This window comes from Rhinopithecus roxellana, chromosome 12 (genome assembly GCF_007565055.1).
Source record: "Rhinopithecus roxellana isolate Shanxi Qingling chromosome 12, ASM756505v1, whole genome shotgun sequence".
Classification (NCBI taxonomy): Eukaryota; Metazoa; Chordata; class Mammalia; order Primates; family Cercopithecidae; genus Rhinopithecus; species Rhinopithecus roxellana.
The window spans coordinates 131,897,795-131,920,865 of record NC_044560.1 but is presented as its reverse complement, the minus strand read 5'-3'; the positions used below and the strand labels follow the sequence as shown (position 1 = coordinate 131,920,865).

Here is a 23,071-nt window from a genome sequence, read left to right as displayed (position 1 = left end):
AAATAAAATTAGCCAGGCGTGGTGGCAGGCGCCTGTAATCCCAGTTACTAGAGAGACTGAGGCAAGACAACTGCTTGAACCCAGAAGGCGGAAGTTGCAGTGAGTCAAGATCATGCCACTATACTCCAGCCTGGGCAACAGAGACTCCATCTCAATCAATCAATCAATCAATCAATCAATCAATAAAATGGCCCTCAAAAAATATTTTACATCCACATCTTTGGGTAGGCCCTGCTGAAGTGCTGTCTGGGTTCCTAAATGCAAGAAGGGTATGATGTACCTGATCAAAAAAAATGTGTGTGTGAGATAAGCATCATGCAGGAATGAGTTACAGTGTTGCTGGCTATAAGTTCCCAGTTACTGAAATCAACATTATATATTAACTACAGTGCTTTTAAAAGGAGACACACATAAAATAAAGCTATATATTTGACTACAGGCTTGCAGGACCCTAACCTAGTATTTTCCATAGGAGCAAATTGCTCTGTATTTCGTCTAGGAGCTAAGAATTGACTAAGTGTACACGTTGACTTCACAGAACTTAACGACTACGGATGACAATTGACTGTGTGTATAGCCATTCACTACCCAGTTTATTTTTTCCCCTAAGAGAAGAGTAAGAGTGCCTCCGATGGCGTTGTTTCTACCTTTGCAAATTACGGGCAGGGATGGGATGGCCAGACGTGTCCCCTTCACTGACAGGGTAAAAGAATCAAGGAAAAGAGGCCAGAATAGTTAGGACTCACCACTAGTGCCACGGCGAATCTCGCCTGCAAGGGGGCTGGGGCTGCAGGGCACTGACTCAGTGGCAGCTTTGCACATGTCCTATAAAAAAAGAACAGGCACCTGGGTCACCACAGAAGAATCATGCATGGACCTAGAGATCTAAGCAACACCATAAGGATCAACACCTGACTGACAGAGAAGATTCTAACACATTTTACTCCTAACCATAAGAAAGCATCAGACACCTCCAAACTGAGGGACACTCTATAAAATATCTGACCAGTACACTGCAAAACTATCACGGTCATTGAAAAAATAGGCCAGGTGTGGTGATTCACGCCTGTAATCCCAGCACTTCGGGAGGCCAAGGCAGGTGGATCACCTGAGGTCAGGAGTTAAAGACCAGCCTGGCCAATAGTGAGACCCTGATCTCTAGAAAAATTAAAAAATTAGCCAAGCAGGGTGTCACGCACCTGTAGTCCCAGCTATTCAGGGCTAAGGTGGTAGGATCACTTGAGCTCAGGAGTTTGAGGCTGCAGTAAGCTATGATTGTACCACTGTACTCTACCCTGGGTGACAGAGTGAGACCCTGTCTCGAAAACAGATGAAAGATGGCCAGGTATGGTGGCTCACATTTGTAATCCCAGCCTTTTGGGAGGCCAGGGGAGGTGGATCACCTGAGGCCAGGAGTTCAAGACCAGCCTGGGCAACATGGCAAAACCCCATCTCTACTAAAATTACAAAAAATAGCTGGGCATGGTGGCGCATGCCTGTAATCCCAATCACTGTGGGGGCTGAGGTACGAGAATCTCTTGAACTCAGGAGGTGAACGCTGCAGTGAGCCAAGACAGCATCACTATACTCCAGCCTAGGCAACAGGGTGGAATTCTGTCTCAATAAAATAAAATATGAAATGAAATGAAATGAGAAATGAAAAATGAAAAGAAATGAAATGAAATGAAATACAATACAATAAAATAAAAGAGGCCAGGCACAGGGTCACATGCCTATAATCCTAGCTACTCAGGAGGCTGAGGTGGGAGAATCACTTGAACCCGGGAGGCAGAGGTTGCAGTGAGCCGAGATCATGCCACTGCACTCCAGCCTGGGCAATGGAGTGAGAACCTGTCTCAAAAATAAATAATAAACAAGTGAAGGAAGGGAGGAAGGAAGGAAGGAAGGAAGGGAGGGAGGGAGGGAGGGAGGGAGGGAGGGAGGGAGGGAGGGAGGAAAGAAAGGGAGGGAGGGAGGGATGGAGACAGTGCCTGGCAGGTCACAGCAAGTGCTTGGTGTTAGCTATTATATCAATCACTTAATGAGTCCAACACTCTAGGTCTGGTGCTCAGGGCCACGTATACTATCTGGTAGGTGGCCATAGCCACACTAGCAACAGGCTGTGTGAAAAGCCCATTTCAAAAAGATCCAGGAAGGTGGGTCACTATAAGTGGAGGTGTCAAGACTGGAACACCCAGGCTGTGAGCCAGGCTGCCATCTGGGTCCCACATAGGAAGCTGCTGTCCTGGAGATAATAATTATCACAAGGAAGTTGTGAAGCAGCAATAAGTTATCATAGAGGGACCCGAATACAGGCAGTTTCCACTGTGCTAGTACTTCACATAACTTAATACTCACAACCAGGGCTGGGCACAGTAGCTCATGCCTGAAATCCCAGTATTTTGGGAGACTGAGGCAGGAGGATGGCCTGAGCCCAGGAGTTCGAGACCAGCTTGGGCAACATGGCAAGACACTGTCTCAAAAAAAAAAAAAAAAAAAAAACCACCCTTCAAGATAGGTTTGTCTCTCTATTTTTTTTTTTCTTGAGACGGAGTCTCGCTCTGTCGCCCAGGCTGGAGTACAGTGGCACAATCTCAGCTCACTGCAAGCTCCACCTCTCGGGTTCACACCATTCTCCTTCCTCAGCCTTGCAAGTAACTGGGACTACAGGCGCCTGCCACCATGCCCAGCTAATTTTTTGTATTTTTAGTAGAGACGGGGTTTCACCATGTTAGCCAGGATGGTCTTGATCTCCTGACCTCGTGATCCGCCCGCCTCGGCCTCCTAAAGTGCTGGGATTACAGGCATGAGCCACTGCGTCTGGCCAGGTTTGCCTCTCTTTCACAGATGCAGAAAATACAACTCAGAGAGGTTGGGCCATGTGCCCAGTGTCACACAGCAAATGGCCAAACCAGCCCTGGAACCTGGATCGGCCTGCCTCTGCTTCCAGGCCTCCCATTGGCTCTGCAACTGACCCTCCACCGCCATGCCAAACCCAGAGACAGAGGGGCTGGGCACAGCACCCACCTGACGGTGCACCACTTTGGCATGCTTGAGAATGGCGATGATGTCGCCCACCACGGTCACGCCCAGCTCATTCATGATCTCCTTATTGAGATCCAGCAGCATGCTCTTCTGAATCCTACAGGGGAAGGTCAGTGGTGAGGCCCCAGGTGGGCCAGAGTGGGTGGGCCAGTCAGCTCCCCACCACCCCATCCCCAAGTTCTGCCTCCTCACCTATTATCCACAAACATCACGGCATAATTGACAGCAGGTCCTGGAGGAATGCCGGCTTCCTTAAAGAACTGGATCCACTCGGAAGTGGCTGTGGGGTTGGACAGGGCTCATTATTCACACCATCCTCTTTAGAGAATAGCATTAGCAAAACCACAATCACAGCAGCTCCCACAAATTAAATGCTCATCCCATGCCAGGCCCTGTGTGGAGTGCTCCACACACACATGAAGGAACTGAGCCTTCCTGACCCTATGAGTTAAGCAGTATTAAGACTCCCCTGAGTTGCCAAGGAAAATGAGGCAGGGAAAGGTTGGGCAACCCACCCCAAGCCACAATGCTAAACAAGGGACAGAGCTCCCAAACCCTTACCACAGCCTTTCTCCTTACAGCTCCACCCCGCCCCAGGGCTGGCTCTCTGCATCACTACACACGCTGGGCCCATGACTGATGTAGGGTAACTGGGACTCTGGGTTCCCTGCCCTAGTCCCCATCAGCCAGCCTAGGCCCAGAGGATGACAGGATCCACAGGTCATCCTCTGTGATGGAAAAGAAGCATCACAGAGCCACCCCATGAGCCTTGGCAAGCCCCCTACCCGCCACAGTAGCAAACCTCCCTCAGAGAGAGGCACAGAAGTTACTAACATGGACTTCGGAGCTTGGGTTCGAATCCTAACCCTGCGATTTCCCTATGGAGGGACTGTGGGTAAGTTAACTCTTGGTGCCTTGGTTTCCTCATCTGTAAACCCGGGATAACAGATTTGACAAGTGTTAACCCAGCATTTGGCAAAGGACAGGTCCTGTCCTATGCACTGGAGATACGACAAGGCACAAGATGAAGTCCCAGCCCTTGTGTAGCTGAGATTTTAGTGATAACAGCACCAGTGTCCTTGGGCCACTGTGCAGACTCAATGAGAAACTCCATATAAAAGGCTTTAAATGATGCGTAACCCAGAGGATATCCTCAAACCATGTCAGCTATTATTATTATTATTATTATTATTATTATTACTATTACTCCCATCACCACTAAACACAGAGCCACGGCCAAGACCAGGCAGACCCCACCTATGAATTTTATTCTTTCTAAATGTTCTTGGCTTCTTGGTGGGTTTGACCCTCAAACTGACCCCAGCCTGCCAGGCCAGGAGGTAGCTAAGATCACTGATTCAAAGCAGAACTTTTTTTTTCACATTTTGACATCCGAAACTAGGATCCGAAACTAGGATCTACTTCATGACTGATGTTGTGCCATGGTTTAATTAGCAAACTGTTTTTCTTTCTCAGTATATCCAACAATCCATGCTATTTTAGAATAGAAGCAACCTGTTATTACCTCACCCATTTTGCTTTTAAGACAATAGAGACTCAGAGCAGGGAAACAGACACACTGTGGGTCAGGTGTTACATGAGTGGCAGTGCGGGGCTCCAGTGAAGCCCCATGGGTCACATCTCCAAGGAGGCCCCTGCCCAGCCAGCCACAGGCCAGTTACCCAGGGTGCTGATTGGCCCTTGGGGACTGAGGCTGGCGAGGAGCTCATGTCCTTAGGATTTCCTCCGCCAGGCCATAGGAAAGGGGTACCATTTCCCTATATTGCACAGGCACTATCCACCTGCTAAGCCATAGGGCCCTGGGTCCCACTGGCCAGAAGCATGCATCTCTAACTATCAAAAAGCACCACATAATGATTCCATGTATATGAAATGTCTAGAATAGGCAAATCTAAAGAGAAAGTAGATTAGTGGTTGCTAGGAGGACGGGGAAGTGACTGCTAATGGGTATGGGGTTTTAATTTTTTTGAGACAGGGTCTCCCTGTGTCACCTAGGCCAGAGTGCAGTGGCACAATCATAGCTCACTGCCATCTTAACTTCCTGGGCTCAAGCAATCTTCCCACCTCAGTTTCCCAAGTAGTTAAACTATAGGCGCATGCCACCAGGCCTAGCTATTTTTTTGTATATATACACACACAAGTTACATATATATATACACACATTTTTTTTTTTTGAGATGGAGTTTCACTCTGTCACCCAGACTGGAGTGCAGAAGTGCAATCTTGGCTCACTGTAACCTCCACCTCCGGGTTCAAGCGATTATCCTGCCTCAGCCTCCCAAGTAGCTGGGATTACAGGCACGCTCCACCATGCCTGGTTAATTTTTGTATTTTTAGTAGAGACGGGGTTTCACCATGTTGGTCAGGCTGGTCTCAAACTCCCGACCTCGTGATCCACACTCCTCGGCCTCCCAAAGTGCTGGGATTACAGGCGTGAGCCACAGCACCCGGCAATTTTTTATATTTTTTATAGAGACAGAGTTTCACCATGTTGCCTAGGCTGGTCTCAAACTCCTGGACTCAAGCAATTCACCTGCCTCAGCCTGTCAAAGTGCTGGGATTACTGGTGTGAGCCACAACACCCTGCTAAGGTATGGGGTTTCAAGAGAGAGTGATAAAGATGTTTTAAAATTGATTATGGTGATGGCTGCACAACTCTGTGAACAGAGAATATAAAAACCATCGAATTGAACACCTTAACTAGGTAAAACGTATGATAAATGAATTATACCTAAACTAAGCTGTTATTAAGGGGAGAAAAAAATACCACGTAGGTTGGAGGTAGCTTTCTGAGCCAAAGCCTGTGATTGATTAATTGACTGACTGATTTTAAGGTTAGTCAAGTGAAGTGGTGGGAAAGGAGAAGGAACAAATAAATCTGTAACTGGTTGTGATCAATTAGTTGTAAAGACCAATCAGTTCACAGGGACCAGCCAAAGCCTGTGAATTTAACCAAGAGATTACTGAAACCCAGTATTTGAGGAATTGAAAGAGTCCCCACATTCAGCACACACCATCATTTCATGTATTGCTAAGGAAGGAAAATATGCAGTCAACTAAACTGTCATAAGGCACCGGCAGTAAGATATACCCCTACTTCAGAAATGTTAAGTTCTGCAATGATGTGAGTCTTGGAATCAATGAGATGTGGCTTTTTGCACACACCAGGAGACACGTACAAGAATATGCACGGTAGTTTGTCTGTGATGGCTCCAACCCAGTAATAATGCAATATCCACTGACAGCAGCACGATAAACACATGGTGGTCACTCTCAAGGTGAAATACTATACAGCAGTGAAAAGAAAGTCAACATAAATAACCCTTAGACATTATGTTGAGCAAAAGAAGCCAGATACAAAAAAACACAAGGTATGATTTCATTCATGTAATTTAAAAACCAAAGTCTATAGAATAGGAATGTCCCATTGATAACACAACTATAAAGGCAAGGAAGGCCAGGAGCGGTGGCTTACACCTGTAATCCCAGCACTTTGGGAGGCCGAGGCAGGTGGATCACCTGAGGTCAGGAGTTTGAGACCAGCCTGACCATCATAGAGAAACCCCATCTCTACTAAAAATACAAATTTAGTGAGGCATGGTGGGGCATGCCTGTAATCCCAGCTACTTGAATCGGAGGCTGAGGCAGGAGAATCGCTTGAACCCAGGAGGCAGAGGTTGCAGTGAGCCGAGATCACGCCATTGCATTCCAGCCTAAGCAACAAAAGCGAAACTCCACTGTAAAAAAAAAAAAAAAAAGTAGGTAAGGCAAGAAAAGACGTTCACAAAATGGTTTATTCCATATGGAGAAGGGAGGAGAGTGTGATTGGGGTAGGACTCTCATGGGGCTGACAATATTCTCTTTTTTTGATCTGGATGGGTAACAGGGTTTGGATTTTTCAATCTCTTTACAGAACTATAATGTACATGCAAAAAAAGTGCACAAGTCAATAGATCTTCCTAAATCAGACACACCTATGTAATCAGCACCCAAATCAAGAAATGAGATATTTCTAACACCTCAGAACCCCTTATATTCCCTTCGGAGTCTCTACTCACTCCTTCCCAGATGCAATCACCACCTGCTAACAAAATAGACTGATTTTGCGTGCTTCTATGCTTTATATGAATGGAATTATAAAGAACACAGGCAGCTAGGCGGGGTGGCTCCCGTCTGTAATCCCAGCACTTTGGGAGGCCGAGGCAGGTGGATCACAAGGTCAAGAGATCGAGCCCATCCCAGCCAATATGATGAAACCTCGTCTCTACTAAAAATACAAAAATTAGTTGGGCGTAGTGGTGTGCGCCTGTAGTCCCACCTACTCGGGAGGCTGAGGCAGGAGAATCACTTGAACCCGGGAGGCAGAGGTTGCACTGAGCCAAGATCGTGCTACTGCACTCCAGCCTGGTGACAGAGCAAGACTCTGTCTCAAAAAAAAAAGGAATACAGGCCAGGCGCGGTGGCTCACCTGTGTAATCCTAGCACTTTGGGAGGCTGAGGCAGGAGGATCTCTTGAGCACAGGAGTTCAAGACCAGCCTGGGCAACATGGTGAAACCCCATCTCTACAAAAAATATAAAAATTAGCTGGGCATGATGGTGCGTCCCTATAGTCCCGGTTACTCAGGAGGCTGAGATGGGAGGATCACCTGAGCCTGGGAGGCGGAGGGTGCAGTGAGCCGAGATTACACCACTGCACTCCAGCATGGGCAACAAAGTGTGAGACTATCTCAAAAAAAAAAAAAAAAAAAAAAAGATCTACTCAGACTTTGCTTCTTAATTACTCTTAAAACTATACACATATATTTTATGGGCCAGGCATGATGGATCATGCCTGTAATCCCAGCACTTAGGGAGGCCGAAGAGGGCAGATAACCTGAGGTCAGGAGTTCGAGACCAGCCTGGCCAACATGGTGAAACCCTGTCTCTACTAAAAATACAAAAATTAGCTGGGTGTGGTGGCACACGCCTGTAATCCCAGCTTCTTGGGAGGCTGAGGCAGGAGAATCACTTGAACCTGGGAGGTGGAGGTTGCAGTGAGCCAAGATCGTGCCACTGCACTCCAGCCTGGGCAACAAGAGTGAAATTCCATCTCAAAAAATTATATATATATAATATATTTTTCTACATTATAATAAATGTGAACATTTTTCTTTTTTTTTTTTTTTTTTTTTTTTTTTTTTTTTTTTTTTTTTTGAGACGGAGTCTCGCTGTGTTACCCAGGTTGGAGTGCAGTGGCGCGATCTTGGCTCACTGCAAGCTCCGCCTCCCAGGTTCACGCCATTCTCCTGCCTCAGCCTCCAAGTAGCTGGGACTACAGGCGCGCACCACCACGCCCGGCTAATTTTTTGTATTTTTAGTAGAGACGGGGTTTCACCGTGTTAGCCAGGATGGTCTCGATCTCCTGACCTCGTGATCCGCCCGTCTCGGCCTCCCAAAGTGCTGGGATTACAGGCTTGAGCCACCGCGCCCGGCAATAAATGTGAACATTTTTCAAAGCTACCAACTAATCTCTGTGCCTTAGCAATCCCCAAATACAGAGCTTAAGGCTTGTGATAATAACAACACCTAAGGTTTGTTTAGAACTACGCCCAAGCTTTTACATGCTATAATCTCCTTAATCCCAGGACGTGGGACTCTCATTTCCATTTCACAGGTGAGAAAACCAAGGCTCTGTGAGGCCACGTGGGAGACCTGCTGGACTTCATAACCCACGTTCTTCACAGCTAAACTATACAGTCAGGAGAGAGATCCGGCGAGGAGGCAGGCAGGCCTCAAGCAGTTCCAGCCCCACCCTGCCACAGTCCTCAGAGTACAGCTGTTCCTGCCAGTGACCCAGCCCTCCCTCCCCCACCCCATCGTCCCCCACCAAGGCCATACCTCAAAAAGGGCAGTGGGGAGAGGGGGCCCTGGAGAGAAGGCCACAGACTCACCCATAGTCACGGAGACCATCGTCTCCCTGGCCCTGACACTGCTCCCTGGAGCCTGAAAGAGAAGAGAGGAGAGGGCCCATGAGTTGCTGCCGGCTGTGAGTGTTTGTCGCTCTCCTGTGCCTGTCTGCCTGCATGCCAGAGGAACGTTCCTGGGCTACAGGGTCACCGCCCAGGAATAGCCTGGAGCAGCTGGCAGGAAGTCAGCCTGGGACAGAGCTGCCACCACCATCATCGCTTGTGCCTGAGACAAGGCCCAGGGACAGCAAATGTCCACAGTTCCATTCCTACACACCCCAAAAGGTTGGCTGGAAAAGGAGTGCAACAGAAATAAGATACTTCTGGCCAAAACTTTAGCAATAAATACCAACCAAGCGTGCTGGCTCATGCCTGTAATCCCAGCACTTTGGGAGGCCAAGATGGGAGGATCAATTGAGGCCAGGAGTTGAAGACCAGCCTGGACAACATGGCAAGACCTGTCTCAAAAAAAAAAAAAAAACAGGCTGGTCCAAAGGTAATGAATTACCTCAATTGACTGTTCATAGTCCTTTACAGATGGAACTCCTTATTCTACTCTTTCTCCCTTTCTCACTACTGCACTTGACTAGTCTCCAAACAAACAAACCCAAAACCCTATTCACTGAGAACCTACTATGTGTAAGGCACTCTTAGGGATATCAAGGTGAACAAAGCCATGGAACTTAGCAGCTAGTTGGGTACAGGCGACGGGAGACAGAGAGTAAACAAGCCAAACAGTTAGTACAGTACATTAGGAAGCCTTTAGTGCCACGGAGAAGACATGGAGGACCTGGGAAGGGAGTGGTTGTAATTTTCAACAGAGTGATCAGGGAAGACCTAAAGCAACATTTAGAGAGCTAAAGGGAGGGAAGCAATGAGCCATGTGGTTTTACAGAGAAAAAGTGTTCCAGAAGAAGGTACAGCAAGTCCAGCGCCCTGGGCCAGTGGCTCATCTGGCATGCTGGAGGGAAAGCAAGGAGCCAGTGTGGCTGCAGTGGAGCGAGCAGGGAGGGCATTGGGAGGAGACAGGTCACAGAAGTGGTGACCTGATCAAGAGGCGTCCCAGAGAAGACATGGAAAACCAATTTTCCCTTACATTAGCAGATGGTAGAAAGGTGGTATTAAAGACATTTTAGCACCAATGGAGACTATCTCCATTAAAAGCAGTGTTGAATGGGAACTAAAGGAAGTAACTTTTTCATGTGCTGATTCAACGCTATCCAACTCCAAGATCATGGGGCCCACACTGTCCTGGCCAAAACTTCCTACTTAGCCCTCTGCCTCTTCCCTGACCCGGGTCCTCTGCCCTCTCCCCTCACTCTGCTCCCTTCTATCTACTGCAGCCCCCAGTACTGATCCTCCCTCACCCCTCCATGAGGTGCAGAAGCCCTCTGTCCCAGAACCTTCCTGTTTACAACCCCATAAAATCTGTCCCATCCCCTAACAGATTTTGATGGTATAATGGAGTGGTCAAGAGTAAGAACTCTGCAACCAGACTGTAGGGTTCAAATCCAGCTCTACCACCTATGAGCTGTGTGATCTCGGCAAGTGACTTCACCAGTCGGGCCATGGTGTCCCCATTTGTGAATTGGGAGGGTGCAAACATGACTTACCTTAGAGGACTGCTGTAAAAGCTAGATGAGTTTCTATGAATAAAAGCACTTGAGACAGTGCTTGGTGCCTACTAAGCACCCTGGAGGTGTTGTGCCTGGTCTCATCCTCCAGGCCTCCTTCCCCACACAGGTGCTTTGCCGGCCTCCCGTTTTTAGAGGATGTCACCTGTGCCTGGAATGCCTGTCTCCTCCTGGCAACCTCTCCTTCCTTCTGCTCCACTGCCATCTACTTCGTGACCTTTCCCTAAGTCCCCACATATGAGACTCTCTTCTCTATCCTCAGCATTGTTACTCTTGCCCTTCCCTGGCTTCTGCTCAATTTTTTTTTTTTTTTTTTTTTTTTTTTTTTTGAGACAAAGTCTCACTCTGTCGCCCAGGCTGGAGTGCAGTGGCGTGATCTCGGCTCACTGCAACCTTCGCCTCCTGGGTTCAAGCGGTTCTCCAGCCTCAGCCTCCCGAGTAGCTGGGACCACAGGCACCTGCCACCACACCCAGCTAATTTTTGTATTTTTAGTAGAGATGGGGTTTCACCATGTTGGTCAGGCTGGTCTCGAACTCCCGACCTCAAGTGATCTGCCCACATCAGTTTCCCAAAGTGCTGGGATTACAGGCACCTGGTCTTCTGCTCAATCTCTTATTGATGAGTATGACCACAGACATCACTCTGTCCTGTACTCAACACTCTTAGATCCAATTTCCCTTCTGAATTTTACCACTGGCCAAAGACAACACAGGCCAGGCACAGTGGCTTATGCCTGTAATCCCAGCACTTTGGGAGATTGAGGCGGGTGGATCACCTGAGACCAGGAGTTTGAGACCAGCCTGGCCAACATGGTGAAAACCCATCTCTACTAAAATACAAAAATTAGCCGGGCGTGATGGTGGGTGCCTGTAATCTCAGCTACTCCGCAGGCTGAGGCAGAAGAATCGCCTGAACCCAGCAGGCAGACGTTGTAGGGAGCTGAGATCGTGCCACTGCACTCTAGCCTGGGTGACAGAGCAAGACTCTGTCTCAAAAAAAGAAAAGAAAAGAAAATACAACATGCATCTCTCAAAGAACAGAGCATGGAGAGGTCTCAGTAAGTCAGACAGAACATCTCACAAACCAAGCAATAACTATGCATGAGGACCAGGGCCAAGCATCATGCAGATGCATCCCAACAGCTCAGTGAGTGAGGACTATTATTAGCCCTGTTTTTACGGATGAAAAACCCCAACTCATTGCGGTGCAGTCATTTGTCAAATGGCACATTTAGCAACTAACCTTATTGGGATTCAAAAACAAGTTTTTCTTGATTCTGATGCCCATGGAGTAACTCCCATTGCGTGTTTACTATGCACCAGGAACTGAGCATATACACATCTCAGTGACTCCTCACAACCAGCCTCAGAAAAATGGAAAAATGAGTCCCAAGTTACAGATGAGAATGGCAGGTCCAAGATCACACAGCAAAAGGCTGGGCGCAGTGGCTCAGGCCTGTCATCCCAGTACTTTAGGGGCAGGAGGATCCCTTGAGCCTAGGAGTTCAAGATCATACAGCAAGTAAAGGCAGCAGCAGGACTGGGACCCCAGGCAGTCCAATGGCTATGGTTCATGCCGATTGAGGGATTACTACAAGCCAGGTACTATGGTCTGTTTTTCAGTGTCTCAGTTAATGCTAACCAGAATCCTTAAAGTATTGGTATTCTTCCCCAAGTGCTACAGACCCTACTGGTTTCAATTTCCTCTCTCCACAATCCTAAAAGCCCATCTCCAACACTGACTTTCTGAATAAGGAAAGTTATAGTAACAGTCATTTTTAAAGAAGGCAGCTCCCAAAACTCAAGGAATTACCACATACCAGGCTCCATGTGCTAAGCCTTTAGAAGACCTGTATCCAAATCTCAATTTTACCACGTCCTAATCCTGACTCTGGACAAGTAGCTTAACCTTTCTGACCTCACTTCCTCAACTGCACCATAAGAATGGTAAGGCCGGGTATGGAGACTCACACCTGTAGTCCCAGCATTTTGGGAGGCCGAAGCAGGAGGATCTCTGGAGCACAGGATTTTGAGGCCAGCCTGGGCGATACAGTGAGACCCTGTCACTGTTGAAAAAAGGGGAAAAAAAAAAAAAAAAAGCCGGGCACGCCGGCTCATGCCTGTAATCCCAGCACTTTCGGAGGCCGAGGCGGGTGGATCACCTGAGGTCAGGGTTTCGAGACCAACCTGACCTCCTGGCCTGGCCAATATGGTGAAGGCCCATCTCTACTAAAAATACAAAAATTAGCCGGGCATGGTAGCACATGCCTGTAATCCCAGCTACTCGGGAGGCTAAAGTGGGAGAATCACTTCAACCCGGGCGGGGCAGAGGTTGCAGTGAGCCAAGATTATGCCACTTCACTCCAGCATGGGCAACAGAGCGAGACTCTGCCTCAAAAAAAAAGAAAAAGAAAAAGAAAGAAAAGAAAGGTGGCTGGGCACAGTGGCTCATGCCTGTAATCCCAACGCTTTGGGAGCCCAAGGAGGGTGAATTACAAGGTCAGGAGTTTGAGACTAGCCTGGCCAACATGGTGAAACTCTGCCTCTACTAAAAATACAAAAAATTAGCCGGGTGTGGTGGCTAATCCCAGCAATATGGTGAAACCCTGTCTCTACCAAAAACACAAAAATTAGCTGGGTGTGGTGGCGGGTGCCCGTGGTCCCAGCCACTCGGGAGGCTGAGGCAGGAGAACCGCTTGAACCCAGGAGGCAAAGGTTGCAGTGAGCCGAGATCACACCACTGCACTCCAGAGGTTGCAGTGAGCCGAAACTGCACCACTATACTCCAGCCTGGGCAACAGTGAGACTCCATCTCAAAAAAAAAAAAAAAAAAAAGTGAGAGTACCCATTCCTGGCCAGCACGGTGGCTCATGCCTGTAATTCCAGCACCTTGGGAGGCCAAGGCAGGTGGATCACGAGGTCAGGAGTTCGAGACCAGCCTGGCCAACATAGTGAAAACCCATCTCTACAAAAATTAGCCAGGCATGGTGGTGGACACCTGCAATCCTAGCTACTCAGAAGGCTGAGGCAGGAGAATTGCTTGAGCCCGGGAAGCAGAGGTTGCAGTGATCCCAGATCGCACCACTGCACTCCAGCCTGAGCTACAGAGTGAGACCTTGTCTCAAAACAAAAATAAATAAAATAAATAATAAAAAATGAAAATAAAAAAACACCATCTCAAAATTAAAAAAAGGTTTTTTTGTTGTTGTTGTTGTTTTTGAGATGGAGTCCCACTCTGTCACCCAGGCTGGAGTGCAGCAGTGTGATCTCGGCTCACTACAACCTCTGCCTCCCAGGTTCATGCAATTCTCCTTCCTCAGCCTCCCAAGTAGCTGGGATTACCACCACCACGCCCGGCTAATTTTTTGTATTTTTAGTAGAGACAGGGTTTCACCGTGTTAGCCAGGATGGTCTCGAACTCCTGACGTCATGATCCGCCCGCCTTGGCCCCCAAAATGCTGGGATTACAGGTGTGAGCCACCGCACCCAGCCAAGGACCCATTCTTAACGGTGTCACAGGGATTAAACGAGTTAATAAACAGAGTCCTTAGAACGAAGATGCACAGCAGGTGGTAAGTGCGACGTTAAGAGTGCATCAAATACAACAAATCTTCAGTGATCTAGGGAAACAGTGGGACAGTCACTGACTTAATGCTAGTTGTATACAAAGGGTGAGCTGGGAACAAGTATAAGGACAACTTGATGGGGGTCGATGGGATCTGACAACAGGGAATCACACAGTACAAGTTCTGAACAGTATTCCTATTCAAAGGGAATACGTAGTATTCCTTTTTCGATTATCTTTCCATTTCAGTGTACAATGTAATGGGCTGCTCAGTTTCCATTGTATTTTACCTGAACTTTCCTCTCATGGCCAGCAATGCTAGTTTTTCATTGAAGACGGCAATGCGCCGGGCACGGTGGCTCCCAGCACTTTCGGAGGCCGAGGCGGGCGGATCACCTGAAGTCAGAAGTTCGAGACCAGCCTGACCAACTTGGAGAAACCCCATCTCTACTAAAATACAAAAAAATTAGCAGGGCGTGGTGGCGCATGCCTGTAATCCCAGCTACTCGGGAGGCTGAGGCAGGAGAATCACTTGAACCCGAGAGCCGGAGGTTGCGGTGAGCGAGATCGCACTCCAGCCTGGGCAACAAGAGAGAAACTCGGTCTCAAAAAAGAAGAAGAAAAAGAAGACAGCAATGCAAATTTGCCTTCTCAAATTAATTTACTGGGGAAAGAAATGCACTAGTCACGATCAAGAAAAAGAAAAAAAACTAATACTTCAGGACTCAGCAAAATTGGTCAAATAGTAAGTGGCAGGATGTCGATTTTCTCGGCTCCAGTCCTAAGTTTTTCCTATTGCTGTCTCTGAGCTTTCTGCCCCTACTTCCCTGGAATTTCCAGCTACACCAATGACTCTCAGAATCATTATCATTATAGTCCCAATCCGCGAGCTCTCACTGTGCCAGCCCCTCTGCTTAAAATCTCTACACACACACGCTTCGTCAGAATCCTCAAGACGACCCTATGATACTGGGACTATCTGCTCTCACTGTGCAGATGAGAAAAAAAGGAGTTCAAGGAAGCGAAGACACAGGCCCCACTGCCTCACAGTGGAGCGGGACTTGAACCAAAATCCGACGGCTTCCAAACCCAACAATTTTTCATACTAAGCGCAAACATCAATACTAACAATAATAGTATAGTAACGAAGTGAGCGTTATGCGGAGGCGCTGAGCTAAGGGATCCAACGTACACGACCTGACTTCTCACTCCCATTTATAAAACCGGTGATACAGTCAGATTGTAACCCCCATTCCACAGGGGAGGAAACTGAGGCTCAGAGAAACAAATCGTACGTCCGAAGTACAGCGGAGCCCGAACTGAGTCCAGAGCCCCGGACGCCGCCCGTCCCTACCGCAACCGGCCCAGTCCCACCACCCCCGGCCCGCGCCTCACCTGGCCCACAGGGCCCGCGCCCACACGCGCCGCCCGCCCTCCCTCGCGGCGGCGCCAACTGTCAGACACTCCACCCCCGGCCCGGGCTGCCCGCCCCGGAAGCACCCCCTCACCGCAGGAAGCTGAACTGACCCGCCCGCGGCCGCTCTAGCCCACCAGGCTGCCACCAGCGAGAGTGCGGCCATAACCGTCACGTGACCACCCACCGTCACCAGCAGGAGTGCGGGCGTATACGTCACGTGACCGCCCACCTTCGCCGGGCGCTCCCCTCAGCCCGTCGCCAGCGAGCGGCGCGGCCAATGAGAAAGGCGCATGCCTGGCCCCCGCGGGCCCGCAGTCTAGCAGTAGTGCGCCTGCGCGCGGCTGGGGGCGGTCAGGCGGGGATACATCCTGGAACTTGCGTGTGGGGCTGGGTCCCGGAGTGAGAGACGTGGAGTGCAGGTACTGTGCGATCTAGGGGCGCGGCGCCTCGGTTGCCCTCCTCGTGTTGTCCTCCCCGCTATAATGCATCGCCTCCCTTATGTCGTCCTCGGTCCCTTTATGTCACTATTCCTCTCCTTCTGTCTCATCCCACTTAAATCCTCACAACTCCCCTTCTGTCGCCATCACCCTCTTTAAAGTCGCCATCAGTGCCCTTAACTCGCTTTCCTTCCCCGTAAGCCCTCTTTGCCACCATAGGTCGTAATCGCTCCCTTTAAATGCGTCATCGCCATATGTTACCTGCATCCCGCTTTTGTTGCCATTTCTCCTTTATAAAATCCTCATTTCTCTTAAACCCTCATCGTACCCCCAAGTCACCTTCGCATGGCTACTGTCCCCATCGCTCTTCTTAAATCGCGTTAATGCAGCCTTTATATCATCGTTACCCTTTATGTCTTTGTCCCTCCCTTGGCATCACTGTTCCTGACAGTCACCATCCATTCCTCATGTTTCCAGCGCTCCCCATAAGGAGCCACCCAGCCTTACAGTTATTTTTCTTCCCTCCGTGTCTTCGTCATTTCCCTGTATCACAGCTCACATAACATACAGGGTACTGCAGCCCATTACCTGGGGTGTGTCAGAATCCCAGCCCCACCACTACACCTCTGGATACCTTGACTACCTTATGGCACCTTTCCAATCCCAGCTTCATCTGCAAAATGCACGTGGGGACGTGCACATCAGGGCTGAGTGTGACAATTCTGAGTTTATTCTTGTGGCAGGCTGAGCTTGACATGGTTTTTTTTTTTTTTTTTTTTTTGAGATGGAGTCTCGCTCTGTCGCCCAGGCTGGAGTGCAGTGGCGCGATCTCGGCTCACTGCAAGCTCCGCCCCCCGGGTTCACGCCATTCTCCTGCCTCAGCCTCCCGGGTAGCTGGGACTACAGGCGCCCGCCACCACGCCCAGCTAATTTTTTTTTTTGTATTTTTAGTAGAGACGGGGTTTCACCGTGTTAGCCAGGATGGTCTCGATCTCCTGACTTCGTGATCCGCCCGTCTCGGCCTCCCAAAGTGCTGGGATTACAGGCGTGAGCCACAGCGCCCAGCCTGACATGGTGTTTTTAGCTAATATTGTTACTAACCATGCCACCCTCCACCGGGTGCAGTGGCTCACGCCTGTAATCCCAGTACTTTTGGAGGCCAAGGTGGGCAGATCACCTGATGTCGGGAGTTCGAGACCAGCCTGATCAACATGGAGAAACCCCGTCTCTACTAAAAATACGAAATTGGCGGGGCATGGTGGTGCATGCCTATAATCCCAGCTACTCCAGAGGCTGAGGCAGGAGAATGGCTTGAACCTGGGAGGTGGAGGTTGGGGTGAGCCGACATCGCGCCATTGCACTCCAGTCTGGGCGACAAGAGCGATACTCAGTCTCAAGAATAATAATAATGGCCGGGCGCGGTGGCTCAAGCCTGTAATCCCAGCACTTTGGGAGGCCGAGGCGGGCGGATCACGAGGTCAGGAGATCAAGACCATCCTGGCTAACACGGTGAAACCCCGTCTCTACTAAAAAATACAAAAAATAGCCGGGCGAGGTGGTGAGCGCCTGTAGTCCCAGCTACTCGGGAGGCTGAGGCAGGAGAATGGCGTAAACCCGGGAGGCGGAGCTTGCAGTGAGCTGAGATCCGGCCACTGCACTCCAGCCCGGGCGACAGAGCGAGACTCCGTCTCAAAAAAAAAAAAAAAAAAAAAAAAAAAAAAAAAAAAAAGAATAATAATAATAATAAACCATGTCACCATCACCCTCATCCAGTCACCTTCATCGTATCCTCATGGTCACTCTCCCCAGCTGCCCTGGTCATTCCTGGGGTGTCGTCATGGACTTCGTATCAGGACAGATACTCTGCCACAGCAGCCACACCACCTCACAGTCTCCATGTTGCCCTCACCTCTGCCACGTCACCACACCTGTGGCAGTGGCCCATTGGCCATTGTGAACCTTGCTTCTGCAAATACTTAATCGCTATCTCGTTATCTTATGGGATTGAGTGATTTCCTCCACTCCCAAAAATGAAAGCATTTAGCTAGTGCTGCGAGGGTTGAGGAGGGCTTGATGAGGGGGAAACTGTAGGTAGCTTAGGCCCAGAATTCCCTGGGCTTTTAGAATTAGGGCTACGGAGAGATGAAGCCTGTTTCTCCCACATTTAAGTCACACCTCATCAGTCCTAGGCCGGACTAGGTGGCTGTTGCCTGTAATCCCAGCATTTTGGGAGGCCAAGACAGACGGATCACTTGAGGCAAGGAGTTTGAGACCAGCCTCTCCAACAGGGTGAAACCCCATTTCAACTAAAAAAAAAAAAGAAAAAATTAGACAGATGTGATGGCACATGCCAGTACTCCCAGCTGGCTACTCAGTAAGCCGAGGCGGGAGAATCCCTTGAAGCCTGGAGGTGGAGGCTGCAGTGAGCTGAGATCGCCCTACTGCCTTCCAGACTGGGCAACAGAGCGAGACTGTCTCCAAAAAAAGAAAAACGAGGCAAAAAACAAAACAATACAAAAACAGACCTGCCTGGGCAAATAGCAAGACACCATCTCTACCAAAAAACATTTTTTTTAAAATTAAATGGACACAGTGATGTGCACCTGTAGTCGCAGCTACTCAGGAGGCTGAGGTGGGAGGATCACTAAACCCAGGAGTTTGAGGCTGCAGTGAGCTATGATTGTGCTACTGCACTCCAACTTGGGTGACAGAGTGAGATACCATCTCTAAAAAAAATTATTATTTTTTAAATGGTTGGGTGCAGTGATTGGCTCACACTTGTAATCCCAAAACTTTGGAAGGTCAAGATGGGAGGATTGCTTGAGGTTATGAGTTCAAGACCTGCCTGGGCAACACAGCAAAACCCCATCTCTACAAAAAAAAAAAAAAAAAAAAAAAAGGAAAAATCTTCTCAAAAAACATTTTTTTAACTCAAAAAAAAAAAAAAAAAAAAAAACAGCCAGACGTGATTGCTGACACTTGTAATCCCAACACTTTGGGAGGCCAAGGCAGGCAGATCATTTGAGGCTAGGAGTTTGAGACTAGCCTGGCCAACGTGGTGAAATACCATCTCTACCAAAAATAAATTAGCTGGACATGGTGACACTCACCTATAGTCCCAGCTTCTCAGGAGGCTGAGGCAGGAGAATCACCTGAACCCAGGAGGTGGAGGTTGCAGGGAGCCGAGATCGCGCCACTGCACTCTAGCCAGGATGACTGAGTGAGACTCCATCTAAAAAAAATAATAATAATAAGTGGCAGGGCACAGTGGCTCAAGCCTGTAATCCCAGCACTTTGGGAGGCCGAGGCAGGCGGATCACAAGGTCAAGAGATCGAGACCATCCTGGCTAACACAGTGAAACCCCGTCTCTACTAAAAATACAAAAAATTAGCCGGGCATGGTGGCGGGCACCTGTAGTCCCAGCTACTTGGGGAGGCTGAGGCAGGAGAATGGCGTGAACCCGGGAGGTGGAGCTAGCAGTGAGCCGAGATCTTGCCACTGCACTCTAACCTGAGCGACAGAGCAAGACTCCGTCTCAAAAAAAAAAAAATACAAAATACAAAATTAGCCGGGCATGGTGGCACATGCCTGTAATCCCAGCTACTCAGGATACTGAGACAGGAGAATCACTTGAACCCAGGAGGCAGAGGTTGCAGTGAGCCGAGATCGCACCATTGCACTCTAGCCTGGGCAACAAGAGCGAGACTCCGTCTCAAAACAAAAAAAAAAAAAAACAAAAAAGAACTACATGATCTTGGGCAACTGGCTTAACCTCCCTGTGCCTCAGTTACTGCATCTGCAATATGGGAATGAAAACACAAATTAATCATTCTGCACATAATTCTTAAGCATGTGCTGTCTATGTACCTAACACTGCTAGGCATTGGGGACACTTTAATGAACAGTACAGACAAAAATATCTTAGCTGTGCGCAGTGGCTCACACCTGTAATCCAAGCACTTTAGGAGGCCGAAGCAGGTGGCTCACCTGAGGTCAGGAGTTTGAGACCAGCCTGGACAACATGGTGAAACGCCATCTCTACTAAAAATGCAAAAATTAGCCAGGTATGGTGGCGCACCCCTATAATCCGAGCAACTCGGGGGGCTGAGGTGAGAGAATTGCTTGAACCCGGCAGGCGGAGGCTGCAGTGAGTTGAGATCGTACCACTGCACTCCGGCCTGGGTGACAGAGTGAGACCCCGTCTCAAAAAAAAAAAAAAAAATCTGGCCTTATAGAGTATCCTACACTCTAGTAAGGGTAAGAAGCAGTGGGTAAATAGGAAAGTAGATTATTGGATGTAATAGAAGAGGCATGGGGAATGTGGGGTCAAGGTTGTAATTTTAAATAGGGTGATCAAGGAAAGCTTTCTGAGAAAGTGACATTTGAACCAAAGACTTGAAGGAGAAGAGAGAGTGGGGCCGGGCACAGTGGCTCATGCCTATGATCACAGCACTTTGGGAGGTTGAGGAAGGCGGATCACTGGAGCTCAGGAGTTTGCAACCAGCCTGGGCAACATAGCGAAACCCCATCTCTACAAAAATTAAGCAGGTATGGTGGTGTGCACCTGTTGTCCCAGCTATGTGGGAGGCTGAGAGGTGGGGGGATCGCTTGAGTCTGGGAGTTTGAGGCTGCAGTGAGCCATGATTTTGCCACTACACTCCAGCCTGGGCAATAGAGGGAGACCCTGTCTCAAAAATAAAAAAACAACAAAAGAAAACAGCTGGGCATGGTGGCTCATGCCTATAATGCCAGCACTTTGGGAGGCCAAGGTGGATCACCTGAGGTCAGGAGTTCGAGACCAGCCTGACTAATATGGTGAAACCCCGTCTCTACTAAAAATACAAAAAACTTAGCCAGGCATAGTGGCAGACACCTATAATCCCAGCTATTTGGGAGGCTGAGGCAGGAGAATCGCTTGAACTCGGGAAGCGGAGGTTGCAGTGAACCGAGATTGTGCCATTGCACTCCAGCCTGGGCGACAGAGTGAGATTCTATCTCAAAAAAAAAGAGACAGAGAAAGAAAGAATGAAGAGAGAAAGAAAGCTCTTCCCCTCTGGGGAAGAGCGTGCTAGGCAAAGAGAACAGCAAAAGCAAAGGCATTGAGGTAGGAGCAAGCTTGGAATATTTAAGGAATAGCAAGGAGGTCAGTGAGAGAGGAGAGGGGCAAGAGATGATGTCGGAGGGGCGATGGGGCACATTGTGGAAGGCCTTGTGAGCCATGCAGAAGACTGACTTTTACTCCAAGTGAGGTGGGAGCCACAGGAGGATGTGGAGCCGAGGAGGGATGCGGTCCAGTGTGACATGAAGCCATCACCCTGAGCTGCGGCAGCTCCAGAACTTCTACCCAGGATCGACTAGTGAGAGGCAGACTTGTTGGAAAGAGAGCCAGAATCTTCAGTCCGCACTCACATATCCTTTATGTTGGGAGAAAATTTCAAATATCCCTGTCAAAGATTGAGGCCGGGCATGGTGGCTCACGCCTCTAATCCCAGCACTTTGGGAGGCTGAGGCGGGCGGATCACTTGAGGTCAGGAGTTCGAGACCAGCCTGACCAACATGGTGAAACCCCATCTCTACCAAAAGTATCGTTGTGGCGGGTGCCTGTAATCCCAGCTATTCAGGAGGCTGAAGCAGGAAAAGCCCTCGAACCTGGGAGGTGGAGATTGCAGTGAGCTGAGATCACACCACTACACTCCAGCCTGAGCGACAGACCAAGACTCCAACTCAAATAAATAAATAAATAAATATTAATAAAAAATGGAGAGCAGGCTGGGGAAATGCTAATGGAGTTTTTGAGAGGCCAGCGCCACCACGGGGTTCAGCTCTGTCCTGGAGGGTGGGGGGGCAGGCAGCAAGGGATCTACAGATGACGAATAACAGGAGAGGCAGCTGTCATGGGGAATCTGTCCCTGGAAGCTTGAGGCAGCTTGGGTTCAAATCCTTGCTCCATTTCCTCTTCTTTTTTTTTTTTTTTAACCAAAGTCCAGGTCCCAGGCTTACCCATATACTGTCTGTGTCTCTTTGTACTTGTGACTTCACCTCTCTGGATCCTTAATTCCCTAAGTGGGAGTTTTAAGAGGACTATTGTGAAAATTAAATATATTAAGTCCAATTTAAAACAATAAAACGAATATATTAAGTGCTTTGAGGCCAGGCCCAGTGGCTTATGCCTGTAATTCCAGCACTTTGAGAGGCTGAGGTAGGCAGATCACTTGAGCCCAGCAGTTCAATAGCAGCCTGGGCGATGTGGTGAGATTCCGACTCTACGAAAAAATTAAAAACTAGCTGGGCGTGGTGGCACACACTTGTGGTCCCAGCTACTCGGGAGGCTGAAGCAGGAGGACCACTTGAGCCCAGGAGTTCCAGGCTGCAGTGAGATGTGATCCCACCACTGCATTCCAGCCTGGGCAACAGAGCAAGGAGACCCTGTCTCAAAAAAAAAAAAAATCAAAAATAAATGCAAGAAGCCCCACTGTCTCACTCCACACCCTGCACTTTTATAGGCTCGTGCCTCCCTCAGGGTCCCTCACGTGATGTGATGAAGGGAGATTTTGCATTGTTTGTTCATGAATTAGTTCAACAGTGTACTGCCCTGGAATACAACTGAGCTCTGGGTTCAAATTCCTGGCTGATGCCTATAATCCCAGCACTTTGGGAGGCTGAGGTGGGCAGATAACTTGAGGTCAGGAGTTCGAGACCAGCCTGGCCAATATGGTGAAACACTGTCTTTACTAAAAATACAAAAATTATCCAGGCATGATGGTGGCCACCTGTAATCCCACCTACGCGGGAAGTTGAGACAGGAGAATCACTTGAACCTGGGAGATGGAGGTTGCTTTGAGCCAAGAGCCTGCCACTGCACTCCACTCTGGACAACAGAATGAGACTCCGTCTCAAAAAACAAACTTCCAACTGACAAACCAATGCTGTGCAACCTAAGCAGGTAATTTCCCTGAGCGCTGCCACCTCATCTGAAAAACAGATGGTAACACTGCTTTGCCCTAA

At 48.9% G+C, this 23,071-nt stretch overlaps 2 protein-coding genes across 19 annotated transcripts in view; one reads left to right on the top strand and one right to left on the bottom strand.

Annotated features, from left to right (window-relative positions):
* Positions 1-15,804, bottom strand: part of C12H19orf47 (chromosome 12 C19orf47 homolog) — a 30,013-nt gene extending 14,209 nt beyond the window's left edge. For 2 of the 10 annotated variants that reach the window (XM_030913402.1, XM_030913401.1), the window contains exons 1-5: positions 15,720-15,792; positions 8,998-9,049; positions 3,238-3,325; positions 3,028-3,142; positions 747-825 (exon numbers count right to left, since the gene is read on the bottom strand). In XM_030913402.1, coding sequence (XP_030769262.1) covers positions 747-825; positions 3,028-3,142; positions 3,238-3,325; positions 8,998-9,049; positions 15,720-15,791 — 406 coding nt within the window. In that variant the 5' untranslated portion in view covers position 15,792. The other 8 variants (XM_010380861.2, XM_010380859.2, XM_030913403.1 and 5 more) reach the window with 8 other exon arrangements.
* Positions 15,805-15,901: 97 nt separating this feature from the next.
* PLD3 (phospholipase D family member 3) overlaps positions 15,902-23,071 on the top strand; it is a 32,000-nt gene continuing 24,830 nt past the window's right edge. For 4 of the 9 annotated variants that reach the window (XM_030942464.1, XM_030942461.1, XM_030942463.1 and 1 more), the window contains exon 1: positions 15,902-16,047. The gene's annotated coding sequence lies outside the window, so the exon portion shown is untranslated. The remainder of the gene's footprint in view (positions 16,048-23,071) is intronic. The other 5 variants (XM_010380857.2, XM_010380853.2, XM_010380851.2 and 2 more) reach the window with 4 other exon arrangements.